At 37.8% G+C, this 20,323-nt stretch overlaps 1 protein-coding gene across 1 annotated transcript in view; it reads left to right on the forward strand.

Annotated features, from left to right (window-relative positions):
* DNAH12 (dynein axonemal heavy chain 12) overlaps nt 1–20,323 on the forward strand; it is a 175,832-nt gene that overhangs the window by 148,202 nt on the left and 7,307 nt on the right. The window contains exons 61-70 of the mRNA XM_070455873.1: nt 3,337–3,495; nt 3,664–3,808; nt 5,641–5,791; nt 6,237–6,490; nt 6,684–6,824; nt 12,275–12,412; nt 13,715–13,948; nt 14,231–14,419; nt 16,353–16,456; nt 17,817–18,021. Of these exons, the coding sequence (XP_070311974.1) occupies nt 3,337–3,495; nt 3,664–3,808; nt 5,641–5,791; nt 6,237–6,490; nt 6,684–6,824; nt 12,275–12,412; nt 13,715–13,948; nt 14,231–14,419; nt 16,353–16,456; nt 17,817–18,021 (1,720 nt within the window). The remainder of the gene's footprint in view (nt 1–3,336; nt 3,496–3,663; nt 3,809–5,640; nt 5,792–6,236; nt 6,491–6,683; nt 6,825–12,274; nt 12,413–13,714; nt 13,949–14,230; nt 14,420–16,352; nt 16,457–17,816; nt 18,022–20,323) is intronic.

The raw sequence follows: 20,323 nt of genomic DNA on the forward strand, positions 1-20,323 counted from the left end.
TACTTTCTTACTTATGGGACCATTAAATTATTAAAAGATTTTCCTTCTTGATTCATATTTTCTCTGTGAAAATGACTTTGAAAATGGGTCCTAAGTGGAAGTGTAAGCCCATTTTACATAACAGGTCCCAGAAGAGACCCAACAAGCATATAGTGTACATCTCGTAATCCTTTGCTTTCTATCAGCAGTGAATGAGATTTCCTGTTGCTTCACAACCTTGCTAGCATTTGGTCTTGTCAGTGTTCTGGATTTCACCATTCTAATAGATGTGGAGTCTTGTTTTTAAATTTCAGTTCACTAATGATATATGATAATGAAGTTTGCTTATTTGCTATCTTTATATCTTTTTGGTGAGGTGTCTGTATGGGCTTTTGTCCATTTGTTAATCGGTTTGACTGTTCATTTTTTATTGTTGAGTTGGATGACAATCCTTTATCAGATACATCTTTGGGAAGTATTTTCTCCCAGCGTGTGGCTTGCTTTCTCATTCTTTTGACAGTGTCTTTCGCAGAGCAAATGTTGTAAAGTTTAATGAAGCCCGTCTTATCAATTCTTTCCTTCATGGATCATGCCTTTTGTATTGTATCTAGAAAGTTATTGCCATACCTAAAGCCTCCTAGATTTTTTCCTATGTTCTAGGAATTTCATAGGTTTGCATTTTACATTTAGGTCTATGAGCCATTTCAAATAAATTTTTGTGAAGCATATGTGTATATCTGTATCTACATAATTTGTATATGTTTTTCTTATTTTCCTTTCTTACACAAAGGGAATACACTGTTAATGTTCTTTTGCACCTTTATCTATTAATATAAATGGAAGTTACTCAATAGAGATACCCTTTTGTTTTTTCAGCTTTATTAGATATTATTGACATATGCAGTCTCACCATTGTAAGAATACAGTTCGATGATTTTTTGTACACTTATACAATTGTGCAGCCATCACCAAAATCCAGTTTTAGGGTACTTCTATCATCCCCAGAAGTTTCCTTGTGGTAATTTAGTCAATTCTTGCTCCTAATACCAGCCCCAGTAACACTCATCTGCTTTCTCTCTCCATGGTTATTCCTATTCCAGAAATTTTATGAATGAGACATTAGATGGTCCAGAATAAGATCTGTCTTCGTAAATGTTCTGTGTGTTCTTGAAAAGACTGTGTAATTTTGCTGTTCTTGGGTGGAATGTTCTAAAAAAGTCAAGAAGGTTAAGGTGGTCCATATATCTTCTATATTCTTATTGCTTTTCTATTTGTTCAATTATTGAGAGAGATTTGGAATCTCTGCAGAGATTTCTCCTACCATTCTATCAATACTACTTTGTGTTTTGACATTTTGTTAGTAGATGTGTAAATGATTAGGACTGTTAGGTTCATCTGATAAATCAATTTGATCTTTTAAAATCCCTGGTAATACCATTGCTCTGAAATCTACTTTGTATGATATTATTGTAGCCCCTCCAGCTTTCTTTTTCTTTTTCCTCCATCTTTCTTTTGAGTACTGTTAGCATCGTATATATTTTTCCATACTTTTACTTTTAACCTATTTGTTTTATATTTAAACTATATTTGTAGATAGCATGTAGTTGGGGCTTACTTGTTTTATCCAATCTGATAATCACTACCTTTAATAAAATCGTTTATAGACTATATTCAGTGAGATATTAGAGTTATATTTAAATCTACCATCTTATGATTTTATTTTCTGTTTTGCTGATCTGTTCTTTATTGCATTTCCTCACTTTCTGTTTTTATTTGAGTATTTTTGTGGTTCCAGTTTATCTTCTTTGTTCATTTATTAGCTATAATTTTGTTTTATTATTTTAGTGGTTTGTTAGGGTCACAGTATATCTTTTGATCTGCATATATATATATGACAGGTATAAGGTAAAAGGTATAAGGGGAGAGAGAAAAGTCTATATATATTTATGTGTGTGTATACATATATATATTTTATATATATATATATAAAAGACCTTGAAACAATATACTTTCATCTCTCCCTTATAGCTTTTGTTTTATTGTTTTATATTTCACTTGTACATGTTATAAAGTGTGCAGCACATTGCTCTTTTGCTCTAAATAGTCAATTATTTTTTAAAGAGACAAATTATAGAAAAATACTTTTTATCTTTATCTACTAGTTAACCATTCCTGATGCTCTTTATTCTTTTTCGTTGATTCAAATTTGCATCTCCTTGAAGCTTCCTTTAGCATTTCGTATACTTTGTCTTCTGGTAATGGATACTTTCAGTTTTTATAAACCTGAGAAAAATTCAGTGAATTTTTCTTTCAGATTTTAATTCTTTATCTATGGAAGTTTCATTGATTATTTTCTTTATATTGCCCACTTCTCTCTTCATCATGTTCATGTTTCACTTTCACTCCTTCAGCGTATTTATAATAGCTCTTTTAACATTCTTGCCTGCTTGTTATATCATCTCTACCACTTCTATGTCTGTATCTACATACTTATTTTTCTCCTGGTTATGGATGCTGTGAGTTTTACTTTGGTAAATGCTGGTGTTGTTTTTTTTTTTAATTTCTTTAAGAGCTCTAGACTTTACTCTGCTCTAGACTTTACTTTGCATATACTTAAATTGTACTGAATCGTTTGACTTTTTCAAGCCCCCCCCCCTTTTTTTAACACTTTCTTACAGCAGTTTTAGAATAGACTTTATTCTACAGCAAGGTTAGCTTCACTACTAAAGTATAATCCCGCCAGTGTCAGCACTGAATTGTCCTGGTGTTCAATCAAGATTCAAGTCTAGTTGGCAATAACTCATATCTTAAGTCCTGTGTGAGTTTTGATAGCTACTTAGTTTACAGCTCCTTAGATATTCTTTGCCTGGGTTCATGGAGTTTTACCGTCCACATACATAACTTGGCATTTAATGAACGAATCAAGAGGATATGTATGCAGATTTCCGGAGCTCTTTTTCCATGAATCTCCCTCCCTCTGGTACTCTGCCCACAAATTCCAGTCACCTCAGCCTTCCTTAACTCTGACCTCTTTCTCTTCAACTCCACAATACTCCTAGTTTCTGACTTTGATTTCCCCCTCCGCTTGCTTTATAGTCTGAAAAGTGCCTCCAGGCAGATAGCTGAGGCAATCATAGGGATCACCTTGTCTCCCTGTTTTTCAGGTTCCACAATCCTTCATTGGCTATTACAATTTCTAAAAATAATTGATTCTTTGACTTTTTTTTTCTGTTTTTTCTAGTTGTTAACAGCAGTAGTATAATTCAGTTCTGATTATTTTATCCACACTATAGAAGCAGAAATTGACTTCATTTAATGTTAAAACAATTTACAACAGTCCTTATTTTGGGAACACAGGGCAAAGAAAGAGATTGAATACCAGGAACTGATGTTTCTTTTAACTGGAGGAGTAAGTCTTAAGAGTGCTGAGAAAAATCCTGATCCAACTTGGCTACAGGATAAAAGCTGGGAGGAAATTTGTCGTGCAAGTGAATTTCCTGCCTTCAGAGGACTCAGGTACTTGTTTAAACATGATGACTTAGCACCGAATGGTGATGGGTAAATCTGTAATCTAGTGATCTTTCAAAAACAGTTCTAAAACTGTCTTGATTCATCTCCTCATTCAATGATCTCTTTCAGTGTTTCTTAGTGAAAGGATAATTGTTAAGCTTTTCTTTCCATTAGGGATCATTTTTATGACAATCTGTCTGAATGGCGGGAGATCTATGACAGTAAGGAGCCACACAATGCTAAATTTCCAGCACCAATGGATACAAGGCTAAATGAGCTACAGAAAATAATCATTCTTCGGTGCTTAAGACCTGATAAGGTAAAAAACAAATGGGTTCTATTTGGAACCTAGATAATCTGCCACTTATAAAACACTAGGCTTAAAGTTACTATTATTTGGTACTTTAACCTTCATTTCAGATGCTCAGATGGGTTCACTGAGGTCCTTGGACCTGTAGGTTTATAGTTTTCTTCAACTTGAGAAAAACTTTGGTTATTATTTCTTCAAATATTTTTTGCCCATGATTTCGATTAAACATACATTACACTGCTTGATGAGGAGGGCATGGCAACCCACTCCAGTATTCTTGCCTGGAGAATCCCCATGGACAGAGGAGCCTGGGGCCCTACAGTCCATAGGGTCATACAGAGTCCGACACGGGAAGGAACTTAGCATGCATACTACTTGATATTATACCACAGGTGTCTGATACTCTGTTAATTACTTAAAAATTTTTCGTATCACTTTGCCTCAGTTGGACAGTTTCTATTGTTGTCTTTAAATGTGGTGATTTCTTCTTTTGTAGTGTCAAATCTGCTATTGTTGTTCTTTCGCTAAGTTGTGTCCAACTCTTCGGGATCCTATGAGCTGCAGCACACCAGGCTTCCTTGTCCTTCACTGTCTCCCTGAGTTTGCTCAAACTCATGTCCATTGAGTCAGTGATGCCATCCAACCACCTCATCCTTTGTCTGTTGCACAGTAGACAGGCTCTAAATGGCTAAAAATCTGCTTATTTAGGCTATGTTTAAAACAGTTGAATATGTAATAGTTTGAATTTGGTGCCAATGAACTTTTGAGCTAACAGGTTTTAGCCTACTGTGAAAAGTTAACAATCTAGGGATGAATACACAGAGGCTATTGTTATCCCATTTATTTAACCATCTGATAAGGATGGCTCAGATGGTAAAGAATCTTTCCTGCAATGTGGGAGTGCCGGGTTCAATCCCTGGGTTGGGAAGACCCCCTGGAGAAGGGAATGGCTACCCACTCCAGTATTGTTGCCTGGAGAATCCCATGGACAGAGGAACCTGACGGGTTACAATCTGTGGTGTTGCAAAGAGTCAGACACAACTGAGCAACTAACACTTTCACTGGTAGGAGAAAAATGGTATCTAATATAATTATAATCTGTATTTTTCTTATTTTTAAGTATTATGGTATAGACTAAGCTCCTGTAACAAAGAGACCTAAAATACAGTAGCGTAAATAAAATAGAAGTTAATTTCTATCTTTCCTAACAGGCTTAAGCAAATGCTTGAGTGCCGGTAGGGTACAGAGGTTCCTAGGATCATCCAGAGACTCAAGTTTCTTTTCTCATGCTAGAGAAGTCTCCTGAAGTTTGGTCCTTGTCAGCGAGATTGAAGCTAGCTCATGAACACCACGTCTATAGAACAGAAGAGAGAGTGGAAGGCAAACAGTTTCCTTATAAAAATAGGATCTGGAAGCTCTGTATATAATTTCTATTTGTATTTCTCTGACCAAAACTGTCACTTGGCCACATCTAGCTGCATGAAAGGCTGGGAGAACTTGGGATTCTGTTACCAAAAGGAGACACAGAATGGGACAGTTCGCAGTCTCTGCTATACTGAATGAGACTGAGCATTCTTTCACATGTTTAAGATCCATTTCTATTTCATTTTCTATAAACTGTTTATCTTCTTTGCCCATTTTCTCTTGGATTGTTAGTCTTGTCCATTACTTTTTAGGTGCTTTTTATATATTAGGAAAACTAGTACTTTGTCTATGATATATACTGCATGTTTTTCTTGTCCATTAGACTCATAGTTTGCTCTTTGTCAGTTTTCAGGAAAATAAGTTGTCTTGTGAAGTAAAAATTACTCTAAAGATTGTATTTTTTCTCTCTTCAACAGATAACTCCAGCTATAACTAATTATGTAACTGACAAACTAGGGAAAAAGTTTGTAGAGCCTCCACCATTTGATTTGACAAAGAGTTATTTGGATTCAAATTGCACCATTCCCTTAATTTTTGTGTTGTCTCCAGGAGCAGATCCCATGGCCAGTAAGTGCATATACTATCAACTTTTATTGTTGTTTAGTCACTAAGTTGTGTTTGATTCTTTTGTGACCCAAGGTACTATAGCCTGCCAGGCTCCCCTGTCCATGGAATTTTTCCAAGAAAGAATACTGGAGTGGATTGCAAGTTCCTTCTCCAGGGGATCTTCTGACCCAGGGTTCAAACCTGTGTCTTCTGTGTTGGCAGGTGGACTCTTTACAACTGAGACAACCAGGGAAGCCTACAGCCAACTTTAAGAAATTATAAATAAATCATCTTGTTCAATATCTATTTCCTGGATGATTATAAATCACTTAGTAAATTTGGTATATATAAGGAAAAGTAATAACTAGAGTTTTTCACAGTTAAATACTTGTATATACTGAAACATAAAGCGTATTTTATAATTTTAGAATAAGCAGTGAAACCATTTATTTTTATGCCCTCTTAGGCCTGCTAAAATTTGCAAATGATAAAGCTATGTCTGGAAATAAATTTCAAGCTATTTCACTGGGACAGGGACAAGGACCCATTGCAACAAAAATGATTAAAGCAGCAATAGAGGACGGAACTTGGGTTTGCCTACAGAATTGTCACCTCGCTGTCTCCTGGATGCCCATGTTAGAAAAAATATGTGAAGATTTTTCTCCTGAAGTCTGTAACTCATCTTTTAGGCTTTGGCTCACAAGTTACCCATCTCCAAAAGTATGTTTAATTCTTATGGATTTTAGTACATTTATTTGATTAACTATTACCTTGTATATCTTAAATGCTTAATATTAAGAGGTTTTAAAAATATTGCTGGAGTCCTCTTTTATACCTACTTTTAATCCACTGCTGTATGCATTTTTAAGACTTGAGTTGGTTATCTAGAGTAATGCTCTTTGTTTTGTCTCAGTTCCCAGTAACAATTCTACAGAATGGAGTCAAAATGACTAATGAACCTCCTACTGGTCTTCGGCTAAATCTCCTCCAATCTTACCTCACTGATCCAGTTTCTGATCCTGAGTTTTTCAGTGGATGCGAAGGAAAAGAATTGGTAATATTCGGCCTCTGGAACTTTTAAAATGTGTTTTACAGTGAAAAATATGAGAGCATCGATATTTTATTTAATATTGAACTTTACGCATTTCCTAAGAAGACAGAAATTGTACCTATCTTGTTCATAATTTTATTCCCAATAGTTTGTGTTCTTTTTGGCATGTAGTAGATATTCAAATAAATATTTGTTGAGTAAATTAACTGTGGAAAATTCTAAAGGACATGGGAATACCAGACCAGCTGACCTGCCTCTTGAGAATCCTGTATGCAGGTCAGGAAGCAACGGTTAGAACTGGACATGGAACAACAGTTTGGAACAACAACTGGTTCCAAATAGGAAAAGGAGTTCATCAAGGCTATATATTGTCACCCTGGTTATTTAACTTACTTGTAGAGTACATCATAAGAAACCCTGGGCTGGAGGAAGCACAAGCTAGAATCAAGATTTCTGGGAGAAATATCAATAACCTCAGATATTCAGATGACACTACCCTTATGGCAGAAAGCAAAGAGGAAACTGAAGAGCCTCTTGATGAAAGTGAAAAAGTTGGCTTAAAGCTCAACATTCAGAAAACTAAGATCATGGCATTCAGTCCCATCACTTCATGGCAAATAGATGGGGAAACAGTGGAAACAGTGACAGACTTTATTTTTCTAGGCTCCAGAATCACTGCAGATGGTGATTTCAGCCATGAAATTAAAAGACGCTTACTCCTTGAAAGGAAAGTTATGACCAACCTAGACAGCATATTAAAAAGCAGAGACATTACTTTGCCAACAAAGGTCCATCTAGTCAAGGTTTTTCCCGTAGTCATGTATGGATGTGAGAGTTGGACTATAAAGAAAACTGAGCACCGAAGAATTGATGCTTTTGAACTGTGGTGTTGGAGAAGACTCTTGAGAGTCCCTTGGACTGCAAGGAGATCCAACCAGTCCATCCTAAAGGAGATCAGTCCTGGGTGTTCATTGGAAGGACTGATGTTGAAGCTGAAATTCCAGTACTTTGGCCACCTGATGTGGAGAGCTGACTCATTGGAAAAGACCCTGATGCTGGGAAAGATTGAATGCGGGAGGAGAAGGGCATGACAGAGGATGAGATGGTTGAATGGCATCACCAACTCAATGGACATGGGTTTAGGTAGACTCCGGCAGTTGGTGATGGACAGGGAGACGTGGCGTGCTGCAGTTAATAGGGTTGCAAAGAGTCAAACACGACTGAGTGACTGAACTGAACTGAGTGAATGAATATATCTTAGTTTGTACAAAAGTCCGGCAGTGCCGTTAGCAATCTATTTTCACATTATTTTTTATTCTTTCAACAATATGTGTGTTAGGTACTAGATATAAGGCAGTGAGAATAAAATAGACACCCTCACCACCAAAAAAAATCTGTCTTCATGGAAATTCTAATAATAATGTTTTGACATATTAGTAACACTCTTCAGTGTTGTTGTTCAGTCACTAAGTCATGTCTGACTGTTTGCGACCCCATAAACTGCAGCATGCCAAACTTCCCTGTCCTTCACTATCTCCCTAAGTTTGCTCAAACTCATGACCATTGAGACAGTGATGCCATCCAACCATCTCATTCTCTCTCACCCCCTTATCCTCCTGCCCTCAATCTTTCTCAGCATCAGGGTCTTTTCCAATGAATCGGTTCTTTGCATCAAGTGGCCAAAGAATTGCAGCTTCAGCTTCAGTACCAGTCCTTCCAGTGAATATTCAGGGTTGATTTCCTTTAGGATTGTCTGGTTTGATCTCCTAGCTGTCCAAGGGACTCTCAAAAGTCTTCTCCAACAGCACAGTTCGAAGGCATCAATTCTTTGGTGCTCAGTTCAGTTCAGTTGCTCAGTTGTATCCGACTCTTTGTGACCTCATGGACTGCAGGACTCCAGGCTTCCCTTTCCATCAGCAACTCCTGGAGCTTGCTCAAACTTAAGTCCCTTGAGTCGGTGATGCCATCCAACCATCTCATCCTCTGTCATGCCCTTCTCCTCCCGCATTCAATCTTTCCCAGCATCAGGGTCTTTTCCAATGAGTCAGCTCTCCACATCAGGTGGCCAAAGTATTGGAGTTTCAGCTTCAACATCAGTCCTTCCAATGAACACCCAGGACTGATCTCCTTTAGGATGGACTGGTTGGATCTCCTTGCAGTCCAAGGGACTCTCAAGAGTCTTCTCCAACACCACAGTTCAAAAGCATCAATTCTTCAGTGCTCAGCTTTCTTTATAGTCCAACTCTCACATCCATACATGACTACTGGAAAAACCATAGCCTTGACTAGAAGGACTTTTGTTGGCAAAGTAATGTCTCTGCTTTTTAATATGCTGTCTAGATTGATCACAACTTTTCTTTTAAGGAGCAAACATCTTTTAATTTCATGGCTGCAATTACCATCTGCAGTGATTTTGGAGCCCAAAATAATAAAGTCTGTCATTGTTCCCATTGTTTCCCCATCTATCTGCTGTGAAGTGATGGGACCAAATGTCATGATCTTCATTTTTTTTTTCTTTTTTTCTTTTTTTTTTTTAATTAGTTGGAGGCTAATTACATTACATCATTACAGTAGTTTTTGTCATACATTGAAATGAATTAGCCATGGATTTACATGTATTCCCCATCCCGGTCCCCCCTCCCACCTCCCTCTCCACCCGATCCCTCTGGGTCTTCCCAGTGCACCAGGCCCGAGCACTTGTCTCATGCACCCAACCTGGGCTGGTGATCTGTTTCACCCTAGATAATATACATGTTTCAATGCTGTTCTCTTGAAACATCCCACCCTCGCCTTCTCCCAGAGTCCACAAGTCTGTTCTATACATCTGAGTCTCTTTTTCTGTTTTGCATATAGGGTTATCGTTACCATCTTTCTAAAGTCCATATATATGTGTTAGTATACTGTAATGGTCTTTATCTTTCTGGCTTACTTCGCTCTGTATAATGGGCTCCAGTTTCATCCATCTCATTAGAACTGATTCAAATGAATTCTTTTTAATGGATGAGTAATATTCCATGGTGTATATGTACCACAGCTTCCTCATCCATTCGTCTGCTGATGGGCATCTGGGTTGCTTCCATGTCCTGGCTATTATAAACAGTGCTGCGATGAACATTGGGGTGCACGTGTCTCTTTCAGATCTGGTTTCCTTGGTGTGTATGCCCAGAAGTGGGATTGCTGGGTCATATGGCAGTTCTATTTCCAGCTTTTTAAGAAATCTCCACACTGTTTTCCATAGTGGCTGTACTAATTTGCATTCCCACCAACAGTGTAAGAGGGTTCCCTTTTCTCCACACCCTCTCCAGCATTTATTGATGATCTTCGTTTTTTGAATGTTGAGTTTCAAGCCAACTTTTTCACTCTCCTCTTTCACTTTCATCAAGAGGCTCTTCAGTTTCCTCTTTGCTTTCTGCCATAAGGGTGGTGTCATCTGCATATCTGAGATTATTGATATTTCTCCCAGAAATCTTGATTCCAGCTTGTGCTTCATCCAGTCTGACTTTTTGCATGATGTACTCTGCAAGTAAGTTAAATAAGCAGGGTGACAATATACAGTCTTGACGTACTCCTTTCCCAATTTGGAACCAGTTTGTTGTTCCATGTCTGGTTCTAACTGTTGCTTCTTGACCTGCATACAGATTTCTCAGGAGGCATGTCAGGTGGTCTGGTGTTCCCACCTCTTTAAGAATTTTCCACATTTTGTTGTGATCCAGACAATCACAGGCTTTGGTGTAGTCAATAAAGCAGAAGTAGATGTTTTTCTGGAACTCTCTTGCTCAGCTTTCTTTTATTTATCTTCTTCAGTGTATCTTTATGTAAAACATACAGCCTTAGGTGCTCAGCCTTCTTTATATTCTTCAATGTATCTGTTTGTAAAACAGTTTTGCACATGGGTTGAGGACAGTAGCAGTTCCAATAAGTAGCACTCCTCTTCTCTGCCCAAATTCTTACCAGTTATGAAACAGGAAAAAAAGTATAAATATATGGGAACCAAATTATAACCTTAATTACCGATATAGACTAGGTTGGAAGATTTGGCTTATATCTGTGAACAAATGAACTGAATATTACAGAACCCAGAATGAAGTAGATTTATCTACCCAGAAAAACAGAGCAAAACTTTCTTCCCAGCTGGAAGCTCACATCTAAGAGAGAAAAGGGAAAAGCTGAGCAAATATTATTTGCTTAACTTTTCCCAAATTTACCCATTAGATAGGTACTCCTCTCTCTACCAGTGTTACATTAATTGCGCTTTCCCTACATGGACGGAAACATCAGTACTAACAGAGAACCATCCTCTCCTTTTACACACAATGCATACTATGATATTTATCATATTTGCCTGTTTGAACTGGAAAAAGAATGATATTGCAGATAAAGGGTCGAATTCTTTGGAAGCCAGCTCATTTCTTTCTGCTTGATGATGCTTTCTGTGTGACCCCAGTTCTGAGCAATAATTTTGTTTGTAACTCTGGGACAAAGGGAAGATATTTGTGGGTTTAGCTGGAAAGAGGACTTAGTAGAGTGGAGAAGGTGGTGTGGTGATCCTTCTACCCATCTTCTGATTGCTTCTTTATGTCTTTAGTTGTGCAAAAATCTTTTCTGCTATTCTTCAGATTCTCATAGATAGCTGCTCTCTAAGTAGTGGTAATTTTGGTGTGTCAAGGAAGGAGATGAGTTCAGGGTCTTTGTATTCTGCCATCTTGGCATGTCTCTCTAGCACTATTGCATTTTAATATTGTGGAATGTTATTGAAGTTTGTCTAGCTTTGGAGGATTTTGTTAAATCATAAGATTTTTGTTTGTTTGTTTTAATATAAAGTGCCCACTATTAACACTCTGGCTTCTTCCCCTTGGACTGTTCCCTGAAGGCACAATTACTCATTCTTTTCAGGGCCACAGTCCTGATCAGATTCTGTGTGATCCTTGCCCACCTGGCTGGTTTTCCTGCCAGATTACAAGCCCCTGGTAATTTTAGGCCTTGTTCATTCTTTTCTCTGTCCCCTCTGGTGAATGGCTCCAAGCAGACCCTCTCTTGCCTTTGGTGGCCTTGTACCCAGCCAGCTGTGGTGAGATCCATAGTAGGTTCTTAAAACATGGAGTCTGTTTCGGCAGGGTTTGTGTCTGGGGCTGATGGAGGGGGTGCTGAGGCAGTGTGGGAGCCGTTTGCTGTGTGGACACAACAGTGAGGTCTGCTTAGGCCTCTATCCGCAGCCTTCTAAACTGTCAGTGTACAAATGCAGACTAAGGGCAATGCATACATGATGGTACAAGATGTAGAAGTCATGAGATTAATATTTTTTATAGTAAGCATTGTTTTAGTTAGTCTTTCTAAATAAAAGTTTGTAGAGATATATGATCATAAATCTCACAATGAAAGGTCATCAGTCCCCCTGATTTTAATAATGGAAATCTGATCAGAATTTTTTCTTGTTGCATATTTTTCTCTTAAAGGCTTGGGAGAAGTTGCTGTTTGGAGTTTGCTTTTTTCATGCCCTTGTGCAGGAGCGAAAGAAATTTGGTCCTCTTGGATGGAATATTCCATATGGATTTAATGAATCCGACTTACGTATCAGTATTCGACAACTCCAGGTAAAATGAGAAAGACTGATATTGATGGGGGAATCACTGTGTACCAGGCCCTAGGCAATTCGCTTTGCTTAGAATAATTTATTCACTTCTCCCAGCAACACGAATAGTCAGCTGGATGGCAGTAGTAATTATAATTTTGGCTTACAAAAGATATTTTTCCATCTGAGTTTTTCTGCCACAAATAATGGGAACCCTGATTCAAACTGGCTTAATCCATAATGAAACTTTTTATCCTACGTGAAAAAGAGTTGCAGAGGACAGGCAGACTCTGGAGTGGGTTTTTCAACAAAGTGTTGCTATCAAAGACCCTAGTTCTTTCTTTTGGCAGTGCCCTCCTCAGTGTTGGCTTTGTATAGGTCCTCACTATACTCTCCTCTTAGCTTCCTCTCAGTCAGATCTACAATTTACCTCTATCAGTCAACAAAAACAGTAGAAAGGAATTTATTGAAAGAATTTTGTGCAGGTCACAGAATCACTAAGATGGCTGGACAGCCATGGCATCCAGTGTCATATCCAGAATCATACTATGTCTGGTAAGAGCGTTCCTTCTACCCCTGTTACATATTAGCCACTGCAGCTCTCCTAGGTGCCACTGAGACTTTCATCTGCTGCACATTCTCTGATGTCATCAAAAAAGATCTTTTGCTGTCCCTGATTCTCTGCACACTGAACTCCAGTCCGGCATGGCTGCATCTGAGATTCCAAGCCCAGGCCACAGGCCTCGGCTTTAGCCGTAAGGGGACTGAGAAAGTGAGTGATCAGTTTTTTTCAGTATCTGTAGACTTGCAGTGAAACATGAGATGCATGAGCTGGTTAGCATCCTCCAACAAACAAAAGAACAAATGTCCGCTATAAGTTCCTACTCACTCAGACTTTGAACTAGGCACATTACTTACATTATCTGCATGAATTCTAATCCTCACAGCAACACTGTCTGGTGGGTATTATCCCTGTTTTGGAGAAAACCAAAGCTAAGAAGTAAACTTACCCATTGAGGTAGGATTTGAACCTCAAGTCTGTCCAACTCCAGTACTTTCCCATCATTTCTATGATGTTTACCAACCGTATCAATCCAACTAGAGAACCACAGGATACTGTATATTCTGCCTCTCTGCTGTGATAAGGGCCTTAACAACTGAGGCTTTAAAACAACCTTGATGATAGTTCTTCCAGCCCCACTTCCGTGTGTATAGATTGATCAGTGATTGATTGATTGATTGATAGGTATTTAAAGCCATGTTAAAATGGAAATGAACTGAAATACACTATGGTTTTTCTCATTTCATTTTTGCTTTGTTTCAGTTATTTATCAATGAATATGATACAATTCCGTTTGAAGCGATCTCTTACCTGACTGGAGAGTGTAACTATGGAGGAAGAGTGACAGATGACTGGGACAGACGTCTCCTCTTAACCATGCTGGCTGACTTTTATAACCCACACATAATCGAAAACTCTCATTATAAGTTTTCTCCTAGCGGAAACTATTTTGCCCCTCCCAAAGGCACTTATAATGACTACATTGAATTCATTAAGGTAACTGATATCACTGAAAATAGGGTTAGATTCAAGTGTGATTTTCTTAAAAGCAAATAGTGAAGTAGTCCCCCATAATGTATAGAATTAGACAAGTATTAGGTACAATCAGCTTTCAATACAGTGTTTTTGTTTCTAGTAGTTACTGAAAATTGGAAAGGTTTGATCCCTCTGTTGTTTGATTTTAGTTGATTTTTAACCCTTTTCGGTCTGCACGTATATACCTTATGAATTAAAGTACCCAATTAAACTGTAATGCTTGTTGAATTTATTTTCCGGTAGAAACTTCCTTTTACTCAACACCCTGAGATATTTGGATTACATGAAAATGTTGATATCTCCAAAGATCTTCAGCAAACGAAAACCCTCTTTGAGTCCTTGCTCCTCACCCAAGGAGGCTCCAAACAAACAGGATCCTCAGGAAGCACTGACCAGATTCTACTAGAAATTACCAAAGATATTCTCAACAAGGTAATATTTAGCTTAAAATGTGTTACTTGGAATATAACATAAATCAAAATGGGACTGAAATGTCAATCTGAAAACTCCAGGTAGCAATGTTGGTCCTGAGTGAGATACTTTCCTTTTCTGAACATTAGTTTGCAAACTGGAGAAGTGGAGATAATAGTACCACCTGTGTAAGGTTCTTGTGAACATTCAGTGTATTATTAATTTGAAGTACTTTGCATAATGCCTGGCAAATATTAAGTTCCTAGTAACTAGAGTTGTGGAGCTACTGAATATATGATTTCTTATCATTTCTAAATAAAAATGGTGGACCTACTCTTTTTTTAAATGGGGGAAACTGTCTGAACTTGCTGGTTCAAGAATGGAATGCTTTTGAATCTATACCTTCAGAAGTGAGGAGGCACAGGGAGGTTGAGAGCAGCACTAAATTAGCAGCTACAGCTCCCCCCCACCCACCATACTGCATTCCAGTGTACTTAGCCCTGGTAGAATGGAGCGGTGCTCTCTTTTCTCACTTTTTGCTGCCTTAAACTGAATAAAGAACTACTAAGAAGGAAGTGGCAACCCACTCCAGTGTTCTTGCCTGGAGAATCCCAGGGACGGCGGAGCCTGGTGGTCTGCCATCTATGGGGTCGCCCAGAGTCAGACACGACTGAAGCGACTTGGCAGCAGCAGCAGCAAGAGGACTTTATAGCCCCAAGCACAGATCTTCACAACTCCTCTCCAGGATGAGTACTATAATTATCCCCGTATTTCAGCATCAGGCATTCTGACAGAGCACAACCTGACCTTGCTCCATCTGCCTTGTAAGTCCACGGATGGCACCGAGTCTGCTCTCCCAGTTGGTACCCTTGCCTTACGCCACTCCTGAAGCAGAGCCTACTCAGACTTGGAAGCTTAAGTCTGGCTGTGGCCACTGGAGATAAGCAGTGAGCAGCACTGCCTGCTGCCCTAGGGCGAAAGCAAACTGACGTTCTCCCGCCTCTATCTGTGGACTGCTACCTCTCACCCCCAGGCCCTTCTGCTTGTGTGATTTATCTCTCTGGGGAAAGGTTCTTGTCCTCCCAAAAGGCTGGCTCTTACACGACCCCAATAGGAAGTCACCTGGCAGTGGCACATGGGACTTAATTGGGGTAGAATGGTTGTGCTGACCAACCATTGGTGTCATACTTTGAATGATGCCACCTAGTGTGACTTAGAATTCTTTTGTGCCAACAAGGGCCATCACCTGGGGACAGTCTGGGTGCTCAACTTTTTAGTTTGGCACCTTCCTCATAGGGAAATTTCTCATAGGGGAATTCCTCTAAGAGTGCAAATGCCAGTGTCAGGGGGCTTGCTCACAGCCCCCAAATCCTCGTTATCACTTCTTCTCAACCATCTCTGAGATGCATCATTAAAATCAGATACTCAATGACTTTCTTTCTCCCTAAGCCCTGGAACCTTGCTACACTTACACATTATATTATTTGGTTGTGGTGTAAACAAAGCTATTTTGAGCCTGTTGATAATTTATTGAAATAAATATAAAACAGTTGTGAAATGATATATCAGTTTTATTAATGGAAAATAAAATCCGATTTGCAAAAGAAAATTACACAACTTTTTAGAAATGTATATCTTCTACTCAGTGCTATATCCTATAGGAAAGCGCGTGGGCCTTAGTGTTAGAGACCTATGGATTTAAACAGACTGCCTCTGAATTGTGTACCTTTAGACATTTATTTCACCTCTGTATACTTAAATGTTCTCATCTGTAAAATGGAGATAATTATGGCCACCTGAAACTGTATGGCAAGGATTACATAATATTTGGAAAGCACTTAGTATAATTCTTGGCACATAGTAAGTGCCTAATGTTAACTATTACTGATATTATAGCTGAATGAAACTGTTCATTTTGAGAGTAATATGTGATCTTCAAATTTCATCCTCTTAGCTACCAAGTGACTTTGACATTGAATTAGCACTGCTCAAGTATCCTGTGAGATATGAAGAGAGCATGAATACTGTGTTAGTGCAAGAAATGGAAAGATTTAACAAGTAAGGAGCTCTACACCCAGTGATTCAGAAAGCTACCAACTAAAGTTGATGAAAAGATACACCAGTATTGAATCAAAATTTTAAGAAAAAATTATCAAAACTTGCCATTTCATTAGAAGTTGTCTCCTTTTTTAGAGTTGCATACTGCCCCAGAAGGGAGCATATCTTTTCTAATGTAAAAATGACAATGAAAAAAGAGATCTGCTATTACTGGTTAAAAATATTCATTAATCATAATTTTTCATCCATCCATTGCTCTTCTCCTCAGGAAATAAAGTTGGAATGACCATTATCTAAGCCTATATGTAGATACATATTTAGTCATTTTTCTGCCCACTTTCTTCCTAAATCTAATCTAGATTGGTTAGGTACCCTAAAATAGCAAGCAGATTATTTGCTTTGAATTTTTAAATTGAATTTTCTAAAGCTCAATATTGGCTTAAGGAATGAAGAATTGTTTTAGTTATTAATTTTCTAGTGTTTCCAAGTTTAACTTTCCAGACTTACTGACATTTTAAAATAAAACATATTAAAACCCTATAATGCCTTAATGAATTTAGTATCTCTTATACAAAGACCATCTAGACTTGCCTGGTGGCTCAGTTGTAAAGGATCTGCCTGCCAATGTGGGAGACATGGGTTTGACCCCTGGGTCAGGAAGACCCCCCGGAGAAGAAAATGGCAACCCACTCCAGTATTCTTCCCTGGCAGATCCCATGGACAGAAGAGCCTGGCAGGCTGCAGTCCGTGAGATCGCAAAGAATCAGACACGATTGAGCGACTAAACAATAACAACAATACAAAGACCATATGTGTTTGTACATAATAACATATTGTCTGTCAGTTGTTTAGGCTTATAGCATAAAACCCTCACTTGAGGTATATTTATGATGTTCTTAGAATTTGAGGCCTAAGTGGGAAGCAAAGTACTTATAAGGGTATGAATGAATATGCACTTTAGATTTTTATGCAGTGTTTCCAAAGTTTCAACCATTGCATTACCCCTTTATAACTTTTCCCATATTTGCATGTCACCTGTAACATTATTTACCTGATATTTTTCTTTAAATCTTTCTCTGTTTAAATTATCCTGGTCTTAAGCAATAATACCCAGAAGGCAATTTTGATATGTAAGTTATATTATTTTCTATATTTAAAAGTGTATATGTAATAATTAAAATGAAAAATGTTCATCCAAGTATCACCTAAAATTACCTTACATTATGAAGTGTGAGGTGACCACATTTTGGGAAATACTCCCATAAAGCCGTGAATGATATCCTGCTCTTTATTCTGGATAGACTGTATATTGATATTTATTATCATATATATGATGATGACACAATTGCTTTCCTTGCAGCTTAATTAAAACTATACGCAACACTCTACAGGACCTTGAAAAAGCTATTAGGGGTGTGGTCGTGATGGATTCTGCGTTGGAGGCACTGTCTGGCAGTCTGCTTGTTGGAAAGGTTCCAGAAATATGGGCGCAACGCTCATACCCAAGTCTTAAACCCCTCGGAAGTTACATCACAGATTTTCTAGCCCGGTTGAACTTTTTACAGGTTAAAAGTTATATATAATTTATACATACTATTTCATTTTTCTGTTTGTCTGAAGAGATACTAGAAATTGTCCATGGTCACTTGAATGTCTCTGAGTTAGATGAAATGAATAAGTAGTTTCATGGTAATCTAACTGAAATTTTAGAGTATTGAGAAGTATATGTATTCCAAAGTGCTAAGTAGAAAATTAAAACTTTATGTTACCCAAACTCAAGTAATACGTGACAGTTATATTTCTGAAGATTCTGTTTGTGGTTTCTGTGACCACAACTTGGTCTTATGATTTTGATGTTGACACTAAATCACAAAAAGAGCCTGAGGCTTGAATCAATCAATAATTAGCCATTATATAGAAATCAGTGCATCTTATCTCTTATCTCATAAAGCCAGGGAAAAGGTGAGTGCTCTGAAATCTCTAAACCTTTCACCCCACAAACTCACAGGTGAAGGATATGTAGGCAGCACACTGTTTTCCTCCACAACTCCTCTGCTTCTCCCCATCCTGTGGTTGATGCTTACATGGGGGTAGTTGGTGGGGACAGCCCCCAGAATACATTTTAGAAATTTATATATATGATTTCTCAGTTGCCCCTTTATTATATGAAAGCTCTATTTGTTTTACTACAGAAGCTAGTAATAAAACAGCCTTATTTGTGAAGATCTGGATAGAGAGGCTTTCTCATAAACATCCTTTTTTAATTTTTGCCAATCTGATAGGTCAGTCATAGCTTATTGTTTCAATTTGAGTTTCTTTGATTTTTAGTGAGTCTGTACTTCTTTTTGTAAGTGTACTTGCCATTTGTATTAGTATTTTCTCCTGTGAATTGCTATTCATCTCCTTGATCAATTTTTCATTGGACTATTTTTGTTTCTTTTTATAGAAATTTTAAAGGTTACTTTCCATTTACAGTTATTACCAAATACTGGCTTTATTGTCCATGTTGTACCAATATCCTTGAGCCTGTCTTGCCACCCAATAGTTTGTGCTTCCCACTCGTCCATCCCTATATTGCTGCCCATCCCCACAACTGGCAACCACTAGTTCTCTATTTTTGTGAGTCTGCTTTTTTTTTTGCTATATTTACTTAGTTTGTTGTATTTTTTAGATTCCATATATAAGTGATATCATACAGTATTTGTCTTTCTTTGTCTGACTTATTTCACTTAGCATAACGTACTTCAAGTCCATCTTTGTTGCTTCAAATGGCAAAATTTTATTCTTTTTAATGGTCAAGTAGCATTCCATCGTATGTGTATAGCCTGTCTTTTTTTTTTTTTATATATAGCCTGTCTTCTTTATCCATTCATCTATTGATGGACACTTAGGCTGCTTCCACATATTAGCAGTTGTAAATAATGCTGCTATGAACACTGAGGTGTATGAATCTTTTCAAATTAGTGTGTTTTTTTCCCCCCAATATATATCCTAGAGTGGAGTTTCTGGGTCATATGTTAGTTCTCTTTTTAGTTACTTGAGAAACCTCCATACTGTTTTCCATATGCCTGCATCAATTTACATTCCCATCAACTGTGTACAAGGGTTCCCTTTTCTTCACATCTTCGCCAACATTTGTTATTTATGTTCATTTTGGTGATAGCCATTCTGATAGGTGCAAGGTGGTATCTCATTGTGGTTTTGAACTTGCATTTCTGTGATGATTAGTGATGTTGAGCATCTTTTCATGTACCTGTTGACCATCTGCATCTGCTGTTCGGAAAAATGTCTGTTCAGTTCTTCTGCCCATGCTTTAATTGGGCTGTTTGTTTGATGTTGAGGTGTATGAACTACTTATATATGTTGGGTAAAAATCTCCCATTGGTTGTATCATTTGCAAATATTTTCACCCATTCAATAGGTTGTTTTTTCATTTTGTTGATAGTTTCCTTTGCTATGCAAAAACTTTTAAGTTTAATTAGGTCCCATTTGTTTATTTTTGCTTTTATTTCTTTTACTTTACGAGACAGATTCAAAAAATACTGCTTTGATTTATGTGCAAGCATGTTCTGCCTGTGTTTCCTCTAGGAGTTTTATACGGTGTGGTCTTACATTTAGGTCTTTAATGAATATTGAGTTTATTTTTTATATGGTGTTAGAGAATGTTCTAATCTCATTCTTTTACATGTGGCTGTCCAGTTTTCCCAGTAACACTTATTGAAGATGTTGTCTTTTCACCTCCTAATGATTCTTAGAATTAACAAATTAAACAAATGAGTGGTCTGGAGATTCCCTCCCCACCTTTTCTCATTTCTCTCTCACCATTCACCTTGCTTATCTTCCCTTACCTCCAGCCTATGCCTTTTT

The sequence above is a fragment of the Odocoileus virginianus genome, chromosome 26, assembly GCF_023699985.2.
Source record: "Odocoileus virginianus isolate 20LAN1187 ecotype Illinois chromosome 26, Ovbor_1.2, whole genome shotgun sequence".
Taxonomy (NCBI): Eukaryota; Metazoa; Chordata; class Mammalia; order Artiodactyla; family Cervidae; genus Odocoileus; species Odocoileus virginianus.